The sequence below is a fragment of the Tachypleus tridentatus genome, chromosome 6 (assembly GCF_004210375.1).
Source record: "Tachypleus tridentatus isolate NWPU-2018 chromosome 6, ASM421037v1, whole genome shotgun sequence".
Lineage (NCBI taxonomy): Eukaryota > Metazoa > Arthropoda > Merostomata > Xiphosura > Limulidae > Tachypleus > Tachypleus tridentatus.
The window spans coordinates 27,791,711-27,807,381 of record NC_134830.1 but is presented as its reverse complement, the minus strand read 5'-3'; the positions used below and the strand labels follow the sequence as shown (position 1 = coordinate 27,807,381).

Genomic DNA, 15,671 nt, shown 5'->3' with positions numbered 1-15,671 from the left:
AGCTTTGCATAAAAATCCAAAGCAAATTATTATTCCAGGTTTCTAAAGTAGATTAGAGAAGGACAAAAATTCCCCACTTTTAAATATTCTGAATTTTGAAACTTGATAAACATTGCATGTTTCAATATTTCTGTCTTGTTCTTCAGTTTATTTTCATTCACTCAGTAACAATGTTTTCTGTAAACCTTACTTACCATACTTCATTACAGCCCAGAGTATGGTTCACATTAATGTGAAAAAACATATATTGTGAATTAACTAGTATAACCAGTGTATGGGTACCAAATAAACACTGTTAATGTGATGCATTGGTTGTATGTTTACACAATAGAAAATAAATGAATACAAGTTATTTCAGTTTGTGGTGTGTATACGATGTATAATCTTGTATTCTAAGTTTAATGTATTAAAAGTGATATTAGCTTTTGAATAATTGATTTTATTAAAAGTTAAACTAGGTTTAAATGCTGTGATTGACATTATAAATCAAAGTATTCTGTAAGGTATTCAGACTTCATTTCTGTGTACCATCTGATTCATTTTTGCTCAAAATTGCTCATTTTAAACATTCTTTCCATTCTTATATCAGTTTCTGGGTTTTAATAAGAATTACAAACTTATTGTATAGATATTGCTGAAAAATAAACTGATTTTATAGCCTCCAATTGATTGTCTTGATTTATAGGGACAAACCAGAAAGCCAAATCCATAAGTCACATCGTACTATCACATACTGCCTTTCAAGAACTGCTAATCGTGTTTGGTATTATTTTATTCTTAATCAATAGAAAGAGACTTTAGCTTATTACATATAATGCTAGCTTGTTCTAATGACAGCTTTTGTAATGTTTGGCCTATTTGTATTGTTCTGTTATGCAAAGTTCATAATGCTGAGTACATCATAAACATTGTAATGGAATTTTTTAATGTATTTATAGCATAGTTAGAAAGCCAGTTATTTTATAATACTTATAAGACATTGTAATCTTTGTCCTTGTTATTATTTTGTGTTTTTAACAAGTAATACAATAAATCTACCCAAAATTAGTTCATTTTTCTCAAGACTTTGTGAATAAAAACCCACAAAAGACATACATATAAGTATTAAATTTTGTGATTTTTTGTTTATTTTTTATTATAAAAGCAACTAGAATTGATAAATTAGAAACTTAATAGGTTAGATAAGAAAGCAAAAACTAAAAGAAAAATAATATTTACCAGTGAGGTATGCATGCAAGCTGTATTTGTAGTATGTAATTCAGTATTTTGTTTACTGTAATTTGTGTTATTCACCGAGTGGGCAACTTCTTTCTTCACATGTTTAGTAGTTAGACATGATTTAAAGAGAAACAAAATAAAATAGACGTAAACTATTACAAGACTGAGACTTGTTATGATAAATAATTATAATTTTCTGTTCTAAATCACTCTTTTTATTTATTTTGTATTTTTTGTGTGGTGGTTACTAGATTGGTAAAATCAACCAATCTTGTTTAATTTTTAGATAGAGAAAATAACAGATGAAATATAGTTTTCCTTTTAATAAAAAACAAAAACTTTTGATATTCATATAGGAGACTTAGAGGTTATGTGAAAGAAACGTGAAGAATTTTAAATGAAAAAAGTGTTTTTATTCCTTTTATGAAAACACCTTCCATCTATATTAATTAATTTGGATCCGATTGACTAAAATAAATTCAGAGACAAATCTTTAGTAAAAATTCTTTATTAAAAAGTTGTGATTTTTTGTATACAGCATGTGTGTAGTGTTTACTGAAAGCTTAGTAAATTTTGTGAAGATAAATGGATTTGGAATTATAGAATTTATAATTGGCATTAATGCTTCAACATGAACTTGGATCACCAGACTGACCTTATGCACATAGGGGTAACTCTAGAATCATTTTAACTACTGTGAAGAAACATCCTAAAGTAACTTACTGAAGTCATGTACTGAATAATTTCAGTCCTGATTGTTCACTTTTTATATATACACACACACATGTATATTAAATAGATTTAATAGAAACATCCTGACAGTTGAATTAAAAATAAGTGTTTATGTCTTTTTCGACCATCCTGAAAATGTGCATTGTCAAGATCATTGTTCATAATATTTTTTTTATCTTCTGCCCTCTGATGGATCCACAGGAAGTCTGAGATGTTACAACAAAACATTAAGTTTTGATACCTAGTGGTCAGAGGACAGATTGTCCATTGTATAGCTTTGTTTTTAATGACAAATAGAAACTCATTTTGTCTTCAAAACATTTCTAAAATTCATCTGTTATTTAACATAACACCTAATGCACTATTGTAAAATGATATAAATATGACTTCACATTGGATACTAGATTTGTATATGTAAAGTTTTTTTATTTTATTTCAATGTATTATATAAGATTGAATAAATTAGCATATGATACTTAACCTATTTATCACTATTTTTTTTCCAGATATTCCCGTTCAAGGCAAGTCTGCTTGGTAACATGATGGGCTTACTGGTAAATTCAAAAATATTTTTAGTGGATTATTTTATTTTGATTACAATAAATTTTTAAAGTTTGCTTTGTAATTTTAGGGTTTTTTTTTCCAGCTAAATTTACTTCATCATATGAATTTGGTTTCTTTATTAATTTTAATATAATATTGTACATGCTTGCATACCTTTATTTGATATGTTACCATGAAATAAATTTATAGATAACAGTATGTACATATACTACTGTGTACGTACGATCTAAGGTAAAATATTTTATTTATACGTTAAAATATATACAAAAGCTGAGTGTTCATTATATTGTCTTGTATATATCTGTGTGTTTACGGAAGGTACAGTAAAAATACACCTCATCAAAACATTTTGTATGTATAAAAACAGTTGTGTTAGAATAAATGGGTTGGCCTTTTAATGGATATCTAAAAAAGAGTCAAGTAATATATATATGTTAAGATTAAAAGTCGGTACATTAAAGAAGAAAAGCTTGGCCTTCACTTACAATAAAAAGTGGACCAAATTAATGTTCCTTCTAATTTTCCAATCCCTGTGCAGAATGAATTTCATGTGCACTAGTGTCAAGACAGTGTGTAGATGTGCAATTCCAGTTTTGTTTTGGTGGGAGTTAGATTATTGACCCCACTACATCATTAAGTCACTTTACAATGCTGCTGGTTGGTAACTCGAGTATTAGGCCTATCAGTTGACAGGATCACTAAGGCCATCAAAATGTTGAGACTCCTCACCGTTACTGAGGATGTGTGTGGCTAGAATAATGAAGTGCATGGTACTTGATAGGTTGTTGTGCAGCCATGCAGCATAGAGATAACATTGAACCAAATATATGTGTAGATTTGTAGTAGTTGATAAAAACAACCCCAAACATCATTCAAATTAATTTATCATTACGTTTATCAAATCTTTTATTCTCAGATTATTCAGTTGCATAAAAGATTACTTACATTTATTCAAAACTATCCATTTAAAGTTGACCAAGGTTCTCGTTATTTTTTTTTTTACATGATATTATATACAAACTTTGAATACAGCTTAGGAAGTATTTGAGTGAAGTATTATTTAGCATTAATTTACAGAACTCTTACATCCTGGAGTTTCCAGATCTTTTTACTGATTCTGTTAATTTTCGATAATAACTTATCAACAAATAGCACTATGTAACAAAATTTTTACTTTTTCTTGTTTTTGGACAGAAAGTGCTATTTTCCAGTTACTTGTATGTAAAGTAAATGGAAAAGACTTATTTTTTCTCTTCAAACTTTGCTATTGTGGCCTTGGAGCATATAACAAAAACATGATGGGAGACTATTTGGGGGCTGATACGTGAAAGTGATTTACATTACAGTCGCAAATCTCAAAAAACTACTCACTTCTAAACATTTTTGTATAACTTCTGTATAAATACATGTAAATCTTGATTCATATGTTGTTTTATTCAGACCTTATGTAAATGAAAATGTAAGGCTTTTACATAGAAAAAAGGTTAATTTCTAAGTTTCATTATCCAGGTCACAAAAGCAAAGTTTGAAGGGAATAATGGTCATTTTCTGTACTTTTACAACATAAGCAATTAAGAAATAACATTTACTATCCAGGAACAAAATTTGTATTAAATAGTCTAATTTATTAGTTTATAAACAGTTCAAGAGTTACCATGAGCAATAAGATAACATTATATGCAACATTACTTATGGGCCTCTTAGAAACTGAACTACTGAAGTAGATAAGATATTAGGTTATGAAGTGGAAATCTGTGAGGGATATAAATGATGTTTTATGATCTTTCTAAAGAACCTTGATGTTGGCATTTTTTTCATAGAATTTTAAATGATGCAAGTACAAATATCAGGGTGATCAGTTATTGTTTTGAGATGGCATGATTATCAAAACAAAACTAATAGAGATATTGAAAGATATATCTTACAAATTAAAGTAACTGAATCATACTTAGTTCACTATAGTGGCAGTGCCATTATATGTTGCATACTATGCATTTATCCAAAAGAATAATAACAGGTTTTTAGTGATGAAACTGTTATAAAAAAAAAAAAAAAGAGCTTGCATCATTTGTATGAGACAGGAATTACATTGATCTAATTTCTTGCTTTCATTTCTACAATTTAAAATATTAAAAAAATGTTTTGTTTTTCTATATTGAGATACCTTATTATGGTTTCTTGATCTGTCTTTAATAAATAATAGTCATTCAAGTTCTTTTTTGGCCCAGCATGGCCAGGTGGTTAAGAGGCTGGACTTGTAATCCAAGGGTTGCAGGTTCAAATCCCTCTCTCACCAAACAGCTCACCCTTTCAGCTATGAGGGCATTATAATGTGAAGGTAAATCCCACTATTCATTGGTAAAAGAGTAGCCCAAGAGTTGGTGGTGGTTGGTGATGACTTGCTGCCTTCCCTCTTGTCTTGCACTGATAAATTAGGAAAGGCTAAGTGCAGATAGCCCTTCTTAGGTTTGCACAGAATTCAAACCAAACTTTTCTTTTTTAACAAAAGTGTCACTTACAGAGAGGTTTTCAGTCATTTTGTATTTCATAAAAAGTTTTGTTTGTATCACAAGTTGTTTATTCAAAAATAAATTTGTACAGATAATTTCTATTTTATAATAAGTGTTTACTGAAAAAGTAAATCCTTTTTTCCTTCTTTAAGCAAATGTCATTCCTAAAGCCACTGTGTACAACTACAAACACTTGTTGTTTGTTTAGTAAACCTAGTATTTATTTTAAAGACTGCATGATAGTAAAACCAAATATATGAGTACCTTTCAACTGTAACAAATGTAGACATATCTGTCAGCTCTGTCTTGATGAAGTCTACTATGTTTAAAAATAAGAAATAGCATAGGACAACATGCTATATAAACAGAATACCTTGCACTTTGTTGAACATGTCGATACTTTTTTTAAGTTTTTGCTTAGCAGTTTGTTTGCTCAAGTTTCTGAAAATGGTGCCTAATTTTAAATTAACAGGTGTATTTGTTTTGCACTATAAACCAAGAAAACGTGTATGTAGTTTATATGCTAGTTTTTGTGAAGGACATTTAATATAAAATTTCTTTAATGTATATTTTTATAGGGAAATGTGGCAGAAGTAAAGTCATTACGACCAAGGCTTATGACGGAAGAATACCTTCAGATGTTCTGGTAGGTTAGCAACTGGCATCTTTATCAGAAAAAACTCACAGAAATTTAGCTTTTAGTTTGTAATAAGTTGAACATCAGAAGAATGAAGAGAAGGCTCTTTAACTTATTGTTTGTTTTAATTCACTGTGTAGAGTACCTACAACTTTGAAAGATGAATGATGAACATGTTTTTCATAGGAGTGAACCCTGCTGCTCATTGATGCAATTTTCACTATCTGCAGTTATGAAAGCTTTATGGAATCAGTAAAGTTATGGTCTCTTTGTAATGGTTACTTAGCAGGCTGTCGTAAACAACTCTTGCATTTAAAAAAAAAATATCCTTTTTTTTCTCAGGCCTTTTTCCATATATCCTGGCTAATTTCTCTTGCTTCTGCTGTACAGTAAACAATAAGTGCATTATGTGAGCATCATGCAGGCCTAATATGCTGTTTTGCTGAGTCACTTTTTAACAACAACATCTTGCTATTTTGTTGGAGAAATATTGACCTGTAGCACCAATTAATCTTGACAGTATATCTTGCTTATCTGTCATTATGCTTTATTTTAAACTCTGCAATCCATTTCTGAACAGTTTTCATACAGCAGGAAACTCCTGTCTCTCAGAAACTGAAGGACCTACAACAGTATCTGAAAGTGCGGCTAACAGTAACGTTGGCTAATCATTTTAATGAGTATCTTTGAAGCACTATGTGGCCAAAGTTGGTTCAAGTAGATTGAAGAAATAGAAAAATAAAATGAATGAAGAAGTTTATAAATATATTTTCAAATTAAATAAATGAAGTTATGTCAAATACGTTGCGAAAGAAATAAACCTATTTTATCAGAAATAAGAGCATATGATTGAAATGAAAAAATACACAAGTGAGAATATTCATTCATGATCAGTGGTGGAGTTCTTTTTTAGCAAGTGGATGCCTGAACATAGTCTTGGTAATAGATTTGTTTTCTATTTATTTTTCTAGAGCCTCCTAGTGACTCAGCAGTAAACCTCAGAGCTCAGTGCTAAAAACTTTGTAGTTTTGTGCTTAAACGACAAATGTGTTCTTTTCAGGAAGTCAAGGTTCATTATTCCAGAACCAAGTAAAGCAAATGGTTTTCAAGTTGTGTGGTCTTATGAAGAATAGTTTCCATGGGGTAATTTGTAAGCCATAAAAAGCTGTATCACTGAAATTGGCCTTTAAGGAAAGTGATTATTCAGCCTCTTAGCATGTTTAATAAAAGGAGTTGACTGTTTTATTTGGCAACTTAAGCATTCTAATATTTATGTTCATTTTTCCTAAGTGTACATTTAAGAAAATAAATTCTTTAAATTATTTCAGTCACTCATGAGGTTCTGCATCAGAGTAACATTCAATTTTCCAAGTTTGTATCGAAGAAAACAGTTTTATGTCAAACATAGGTTACAAATGTTCAAGGATTTTAGACCATTTTCAAAATATTTTTATATTTTTTTTGTGACTGAGAAGAATTTCGAGTATGTATTTCTTATTTAATACATATATGTGACTTTTTAGAATATATTTCTTTTTTAATAAATATATTCTAAAAAGTTGCATATTAATAACATTTAAGTATCTTTTGATGCACAACTGAAATACATTTAGATATAGTTTCTAAATTGAATTATTCATATTGCAATTTTAAAATTTTGCCTTAAGGTTTAATATGTATCAAATTTTAGGTAACCTCTGTGAGTTTATTGATTGTTTTCTAAGATATTACATTATGTTTGTATATTCATTTACTTTTTAGGTTCAGTCAACATTATCAAACATTTAACCTATATTTGTTTTTTTTTCATATTATGTATATTTTATCATGTTTTTCCAAAGACTTAATGACCATTTTGAGGTTCATTATTAAAATCTGACTAAAACCCTGGGTTATTCTATTTGATGATTTTATAAATCAAAAGTATTCTATTTTTTAGTAATCTACTAGACAGTACAAGTGATGGTATTGAAGTCAGTTACAACGCAGCAGGAATACTATCTCACATTGCTTCAGATGGTGTAGAAGCTTGGAGAGAGTCTTCTATTATCACATTTAAACGAGAGGATGTTTTGAAAAAAATGGTTCAGGCCATTGAGAGATGGCATTTGGATAGTTCACGAAAAATTCATTATAGGTAAGTCAGGGACTATTTCTCTTGCTAATTAAATAATGCATTCTTTGTTCACTTGCTGAAACCAAGATATTCATAAGATTAGGTTTAGTCAGAAGTTTGAAAATTTTTACTCAAAGTGTAGTTCTTGTTTCTGATTTTAATGAATTCTCTGATCATGAGATTTTCTGGGTGAAGTATATATGATATCTTGAATCTTTTGAAATATCCATCCTGTCTGCTCTGTTAATTATGTAATATTGAACAATGTTAAAAGTGATAGCCTTGTTTATCATTTTCCATTTATTATTTCAGTGTTCTAAAAGTTTAATTGGATTAAAAAGAAAATGTGAGAAAAGTATGGAGTTCAGACTCTGAGTTAAACTTACCTCTTACTGTATAATATCTTGTAACAAAAACATTCAAACATCAAACACACATGAAAAGTTAGAAGAAACAAATTAAGGAATCTTTGGCTTTTACAATTTTACTTGCATTTGTTTGATTTCAATGGATGAAAAATACGAGTTACAGTTTAAATGTTAAATCTTAAATAATAATATTAATACTACTACTACTAATAATAGAAGTAATAGTAGATTAAAAATCTGCCATAATTGTTTCCTCTAAATTGTCATTTGTTCCATCTCCACTTTATATGGCTCAGCTCATTTTATAACTTAGCATTTTACAGTTGACAATATTTTTATTATAGGTATTGCTTCTTTTCTGATATGCACATAGTACTTATTATGCAATGTGAACTGTCCATTCAGTGTCAGTGTTTTTAGTTATTGTATATTGAAACCCTGGAGTAGCTCATGTTAGAGGATATTCTATGTGTAGCTGCTCGTTCTGACTTTTTGGGGAGAAGCTAATTTTCATCTTTCTTTCTAAACAAATACAAGATATGCAGGTCTGTGTGATTAAAGCCACAGTGTGACATACAGAGCATTGCAGGTTTGATCCTAACTTAGGACATATTTTTTCTTTTTATTTGTAGTAAGCAAATGCTCCTTTTAAGACATGAATAAATGATGTAGACATCAAGTAGATGCATTCCATGGATTATTTTATTGTTGAAAAACAAGTGAACTATCACAGAAGTTCAGATATCGTGTAATCTAGGTATATTTATATCAAAAAACATGGTACGTGTTTTTGCCCTACTATGGTGACTTATTCCACTTGCATGTGACAGATAGTTGTTTTTTTTCATGTTTGATCTACAATTATTTCAAAATGTATAATAAAAGCTGATGGTATTAATTGTGTTGGTTCATTAACATCCCAGATACACTGCATTTACTTATTCTGTATATAAAATCACTTGTAGATCTCTAACAACAGTTTATATTACTTCACTGTCAGAAAATATTGGTTTTCTTGAACTTACATTATAAAAGAAAAAGTATTAACCATCTTAAAAACATTCCTTGCTTACTTTTCAGATCAAGTGTTTCATTATGCAGCATTCAGTTAGTATGCTAGTTGTAGGTGGAGACAGCAAGTGGCTACACAGCAGTATGAAAAACGTTATTGAGTTAGTGTTTAGATGCTGAAAAGAAAATGAAATATTAATTAATTGTCTACAATGAGGTAATAGATTATTAGGAGCATCATTAGGTTTGTAACTTAATGTATCATACTTGAACTATTACTTGTTTGTAAAAGTAAAAAACCAGTGATAAATAAATTCATATAATATAACAGTTGTCCTGCACTTAATGAGTGTTAACTTACTGGTATAAATTCAGCTTAGTACCTTAGTGTGTGATAAGAGTGCATAACAAGGGACTTTTAACTTCTACAATAATATAGAAATTTCAAAAATTATTGATTATGTAGACCCCTCGCTGTCATGGAAACAACATGTGGTCCAGAGAGTTGCTTTGCTAACTTTTTCTAGTCGCTTCACTCCCTTGCTCTTTCTGTCTCTTTAGTAGTTGATGTCTCCTCTGATAGCAATGATGTTTTTGAATTGCATGGGTTAACATTTAAACACCCATGGCTGACTAATAATGGTGATTTATGGTGACAGTGAATCAATTTTATCAGGGAATATAGGTCATAAGGTATTGCTATCAACTGGACAAAGAAAGCAAATCAACTTCTGGAACTGAGCACAAATTCATAGTTTAATTTTCTGTTAGGTGATCAACATGAAAGATCTGCTCTTTTCGTATAAGATTTTTTTGTGTTTAGTGTTGAAATGTTTGGTCTTGAGAGAAAGAAAGCCACCATACAAAATACCAACTAAGGGAGAAAGAACTGTAGAGCCATTAGGGATGGATATTTGCTCTGGCATTCTTTTTTCTTTAATATTTAAATAGAGATTTTTTTTGTTTATTCTGAATGTATCCAGCTTTGTTGTTTATATACTTAAGAGAAAACTGCTGTTTTTGTGATATAATCTATCCAATGTGTGAAAAATCGGTCTTGTCTATGAATCTCACAATAGTGCTGTCTTTTACTTCTTTCTTCACCCTGTAATCAATCATGATTTGATTCATGGTGACGAGAAACCAGCTTGAAGTAAAAATATATTCTCAAGACAGTTGGTATTGGTATTAAAACTAATTGAGGTAAAGTACAGAAATAACAATATTTTGACCTCTTTAGGTCATCTTCATGTTTGCTAACCTGAAAATGACCTAAGAAGGTTGAAATATTGTTCTGTGCATTATTTTAATTACAATTTTAATACATGTACTAGCCATTTTGAGAATACACATTAACTATGATTTTGTTATGTTTCTAACTTAAATAAAAGTATTTGGTATGACAGTTGTTGATTTCTTTATATTCTTACTGTGATTACACTATGTAACACAAATTTTGTTCCTGGATAGTATGTGTTATTTCTTAATTGCTTATGTTGTGAAAGTACAGAAAATGGTCATTATTCCCTTCAAACTTTGCTTTTGTGACCTGGATAATGAAATTTAGAAAATAACCTATTTTCTATGTAAAATGGGCAAATTTGCACATTTTCATTTACATAAGGTCTGAATAAAACAACATATGAATCAAGATTTACATGTATTTATACTAAAGTTATACAGAAATGTTTAGAAGTGAGTAGTTTTTTGAGATTTGTGACTGTAATGTAAATCACTTTCACATATCAGCCCCCAAATAGTCTCCCATCATGTTTTTGTTATATGCTCCAAGGTCACAAAAGCAAAGTTTGAAGAGAAAAATAAGTCTTTTCTATTTACTTTAGGTACAAGTAACTGGAAAATAATACTTTCTGTCCAGGAACAAGAAAAAGTAAAAATTTTATTACATAGTGTTATCTTGCACTTTATGTTTTCACTTATGTTTGTATCAGTGATAACTGATTAATGTTACCTTTTTCCTACTAGATCATTTGAACCCATTCTACGCTTATTACATGTTGACCATACTCCTGAAGCTCATCACTGGGCTGTATGGGCTCTTGCAAACTTAACACGAGTTTATCGTAAGTTTCTCTTTGTCATACGGGCTAAGAATTGTTATTTATTTTGTTCTTTGAAAGCTTAAAATTTGAAATTTATTTAATTTGATGTATTTGTTATTGGTGGCAATAATATAAGGGTGTAAACATTAAAATACTAATGCTTATAAATAAGAATCAGTTTGCGAGCTTACATTCATTTGCTTGGAAAGTTTACTTTAAGAAAAATAAACGAATATCAGAATTTTTGTGGATGTAACAAATTTTCTAACATGTAGCTGAAAAATACTGCTCGTTGATTAAAAGTGAGAATGGCATAGAGCTGTTAGAAAAATTACTTCAGAATCCTGTATGCTGTAAAAAGATAAAGGATCTTGCCAACATGGTTATAGAACAGTGTAAAAGGTGAGTCACTCGAGAATGTTTAGCTTGGGAGACATTTTAAGTGGGAATTAATACATAATTTTAAATTCGTGTAACAGTGTATAACACTTAACAAGTAACGTGAGATACTTTTGAAATATCTTTGTCATATGGTCTTTTTTTTTCCAGATATTGTAGCTTATATATCTTTAAAAACATTATTCTTATTTGAAGTTTTGTATTGGTCAAGTTATGAAGTTTTAACATTTTGTGCCAAAATTTAGAACTATTCTGCAAATTCATAAAATTAAGAACCATTACACAAATACACACACATACAAAAAAACCACTCCTCTTGAAATCAATTTGTCAAAACCTAACTTTATAAATTTGCAAAATAGTTCTAAATTTTGGTACAAAATTTTAAAACTTCATAACTTGACCAATACCCTCTCTATCAGAACTAAGTATCTAAACTTATACATAAATAGAGAATTTTTGTTGGAAATTTCAGATTCTGTTACTTTATGTTGTAGTTTTTTAAACACATTTTGATTGTTTTGGTAGCTTGTGTTTTGAAAAATTGAAATACTTTGTTTTCTAATTTTATTACCATTGTATGTTTTTTTTAATATACATAAAGTTTTTGTTTATTTCAGTTTCAAAGCAGATGAAACCAATGAAGAGGACACCTAACACTTTTCTTCGAAGAATGATAAATTATTATAATAACATCCAGAGTAAATAATGTTCTTCACCTTCAGAATTTGTTTAATTTTTTGAAAACCTGTAAATGTGCTTGGATTTCTTTCATAAAACTGTCGACTTTTTTCTTTGGGTAAATTAGATCACATATAATATATGAACAAAAAGCTACTCTGTCAAAAAACTGTGGAAGTTCATAACGTATTGTAGGAATTATTCAGTACATGCTTAGGGTACAGTTGGCTGCTCTTTGCTGTATTAGAATAACCTGTTTATCTGTCTCTTCATGTCTTGTATTTGGAATTTGCTAAACATTCATTTCTTATGTTGTTGAACAAGGATTGTTATGTCAGAAGGTGAAGCAAAGTGAATGTTAATTTTTTTATGCATACATTGTACTGGTTTGTGTTAATATTATGAAAAGGTTTTTGTCAGTTTCATTGAAACATGTTTTCAAAGGTTTATTGTTTCAGTGCCGTATTGAAAGTATATACTTCTTCATATGTACTACATAGTTCAAAAGTTGATATCTAAATAAACTGTGCCTTTGCTTTGAACATCGCATGACCTAGTGGTTAGCCAAGGGTCAGTATGCAGTTAATGGCCATGCCACAAGATGGAGCTTCACAATTTTGAGCCATGGACATGTAATAAGAGTGAGTGTAAAATTCCACTTTTCATAAGATTTGACATTGGTTGCTGTCTTCCTTCTATTCTGTCAGTTCAAAATTATGGATGATTTGTGCAGATAGCTCTTCATATACTTTTATAAGAATAACCCAAACAAACATTCACTGTAGTCAACACATAATGCAGTGGTTTATAAGTGAATTACTTCTGAATTATTATACAAAAGGAAAGAGTTGAATAAAATTTCATTTTGGTGCACTGCAGAAAATTAAAACCAGTTTTTTCTTAAACTATACCTTGGAGCAGTGGTTCTCAACCTGTATTGAGGATTCCCTTATAAATATTGATGGCCACTCGTGACCTAGTAAGTATAGTTAGTGCAAAAACATCTAAAGCCTCAACTATGAGTTGTAACCCATAGATTGAGAAACCCTATTCTACAAATTTGGCATGTTATGAAGGTATTAATGTTTTACTGCTATAGCTTATGTTATAACCCATAGGTTGAGAAACCCTATCCTAAGGAAACTGACACGTTATGAAGGTATTAATATGTCACTGCTGTAGCATGTGTTGTAACCCATAGGTAAAGAAACCCTCCACTAAAGGAACTGGCATGTTACAAAAGTGTTAATGTATTAATGCTATAGCTTGTGTTTAGTGTGAAAGATGAAGTATTTATGATATGTAGTTTTACCTTTCAGTTAGTTTTTACATGATTTATATTAAAGTAATTGGACTGTTTGGTAATATTTAATATAAAATGTAATTTCTTTGCTGTTTTCATGTAAAAGGAGATTACTTATTGCTAAGCAACAATCAAGAAATGTTACAATAATTGTAAATACTCAGAATGTTATAGTATTAGTTGATTTATTTTATTTGTGTTATGACTATGACATAAAAAGTCATCTCTGAAGAAATGCTTTTAGTTTTATCATGAAGAATTGTAACTGTTTAAGATGCATGGTTACATTATTATATGATTATCTGTTTTTGAATGACATACAAGCTCTAACTGTGATTACAACTTGTATTAAATATATATCATGACTGGATATTTCAATTCAGGGATAATCTTGAATAGAACTTAAATAAAACCTTAGAATTTTTACCAGTGTTCAACGCATCCTGTAAGTTTGAACATATTTTCTGTAACATATCTTCTTTGTAAGTAAAATATCTAAATGAAAACTGGTTGGTTTTGAACTCATTTGACTATTAATAATAATAATAAAAGTAATTTGTTTATTAGTTTATTTATATTACTAGTAACAGAAATTATATTTACACAGTATTTAATTTTCAGTCAATGATCATGAATTTTGGGGAAAATTCTTTCCAAGTTTTTTAGTAATAGCTAAATGTTTCTTTTACTCCCACTACTTGTTATGTTACATGAGAAAGCTGTGTAATGAATGAAAAATGTTTTCAAAAAAAATTCTTTAGAAACATTAAAGCTAAAAAACAAGAAATTATTTTTGTATGCAAAGGGTGTTAATAGAATAATTTTCTTATTTCATAATGATATGTGAAACAATTTATAATTACAGAAAATCTCAAGGTTTAACATAATGATATTGCCTGCTTGTAAATAAAATTCATCACAGTTATTCTTTTCTGAGTCATTGTATACTTTGTCTCTTATTTAACTGAAGCATTTATATTTACATGTAACATCAAACACACTTGCTAAGTGTTTAGAGAAATTCTAGAAGGAAAACACTCTAAAGTATGACGGAATTAATGAAATATATTTGATCATTCATGTGCTAACTTGTTAAGTATTTAAAGTTTGGAGAAAGACTGAATGGGAAGTGAAAGAATGTTCAACATTTTATCAAGCTTATGTGATCATCAGATACGTGATAAAGACACAAATATTTTTAAACTTTGTGTTACAGTTTCATTTGTTACAATTTCAAACTGTCTCCAAATTTTATTTCCCCTTGGTATGTATTTCTATACGTGGTGAGGGGAACTCCCAGGGAAGGTTCTGTTCTTTCAGTTTACCTCCTCTGGGATCTAAACATCCACCCATGTGTTTGCTGTGTGTGGCAACCCGTGAAAGGGAGGAGAGGATCCTTGTGGTTGAGGGGTCCAATCCTAACACACCACTTTGGCCTTGAATTCCTGTAGACGGGCAGCATTGGGGTCCCCACTTTGGGTCAGTCGGCTGGTCTACTCGGGCTTGGGTCAACCAAGTACCAGTGTTGGATGTTCTTAACAGGTGTTATGGACATTATATCTGATGCTGGTGTTTGGGTATAGTGCTTCCAAAACCATGGCATTCCTGCAGTGTCCTTGTTTGACATTCTAGTGTATACCCTCGTAGGGCTCCATGGTGAGTTGGGTCACTGGGCACCGAAATTTCCCTTTCTTTATGATGGATACTCCAATTTAAAATTTTAATAAAATAGTGAAAAAAACAGTCCATAAGTAAACGACCACGTCTTGAAGATTCTGAGCAGCGATCTTCACCATTCATACCACCTGTTGTACCTCATTTTCTTATATTGCACTCACTTTCAGACAAATTTTTAGGGCAAATGTCTCCCTTTTTCTTTCAGAAGGGACTTGCTGGCTCTCCAAAGTCAGTAAAAAAGCTTTGATCTTGTGACATATTGGTGGAAACATCCACATCTCAACACAGTGAACTGTTGCATTCCAAGGCAATTGGGGATATACCTATAGAGGTTACACCTCACGCAACTTTGAATTCATCACGGGGAGTTATTATTGAGAGGGATCTGAAGA

At 30.2% G+C, this 15,671-nt stretch overlaps 1 protein-coding gene across 3 annotated transcripts in view; it reads left to right on the top strand.

Annotated features, from left to right (window-relative positions):
- The window catches only part of LOC143252138 (protein zer-1 homolog), a 48,122-nt gene extending 33,584 nt beyond the window's left edge, over positions 1–14,538 (top strand). For 2 of the 3 annotated variants that reach the window (XM_076503821.1, XM_076503820.1), the window contains exons 12-17: positions 2,457–2,504; positions 5,603–5,670; positions 7,601–7,798; positions 11,143–11,240; positions 11,495–11,621; positions 12,239–14,538. In XM_076503821.1, the coding sequence (XP_076359936.1) occupies positions 2,457–2,504; positions 5,603–5,670; positions 7,601–7,798; positions 11,143–11,240; positions 11,495–11,621; positions 12,239–12,275 (576 nt within the window). In that variant the 3' untranslated portion in view covers positions 12,276–14,538. The remainder of the gene's footprint in view (positions 1–2,456; positions 2,505–5,602; positions 5,671–7,600; positions 7,799–11,142; positions 11,241–11,494; positions 11,622–12,238) is intronic. The other variant, XM_076503822.1, reaches the window with a different exon arrangement.
- Positions 14,539–15,671: the final 1,133 nt, after the last annotated feature.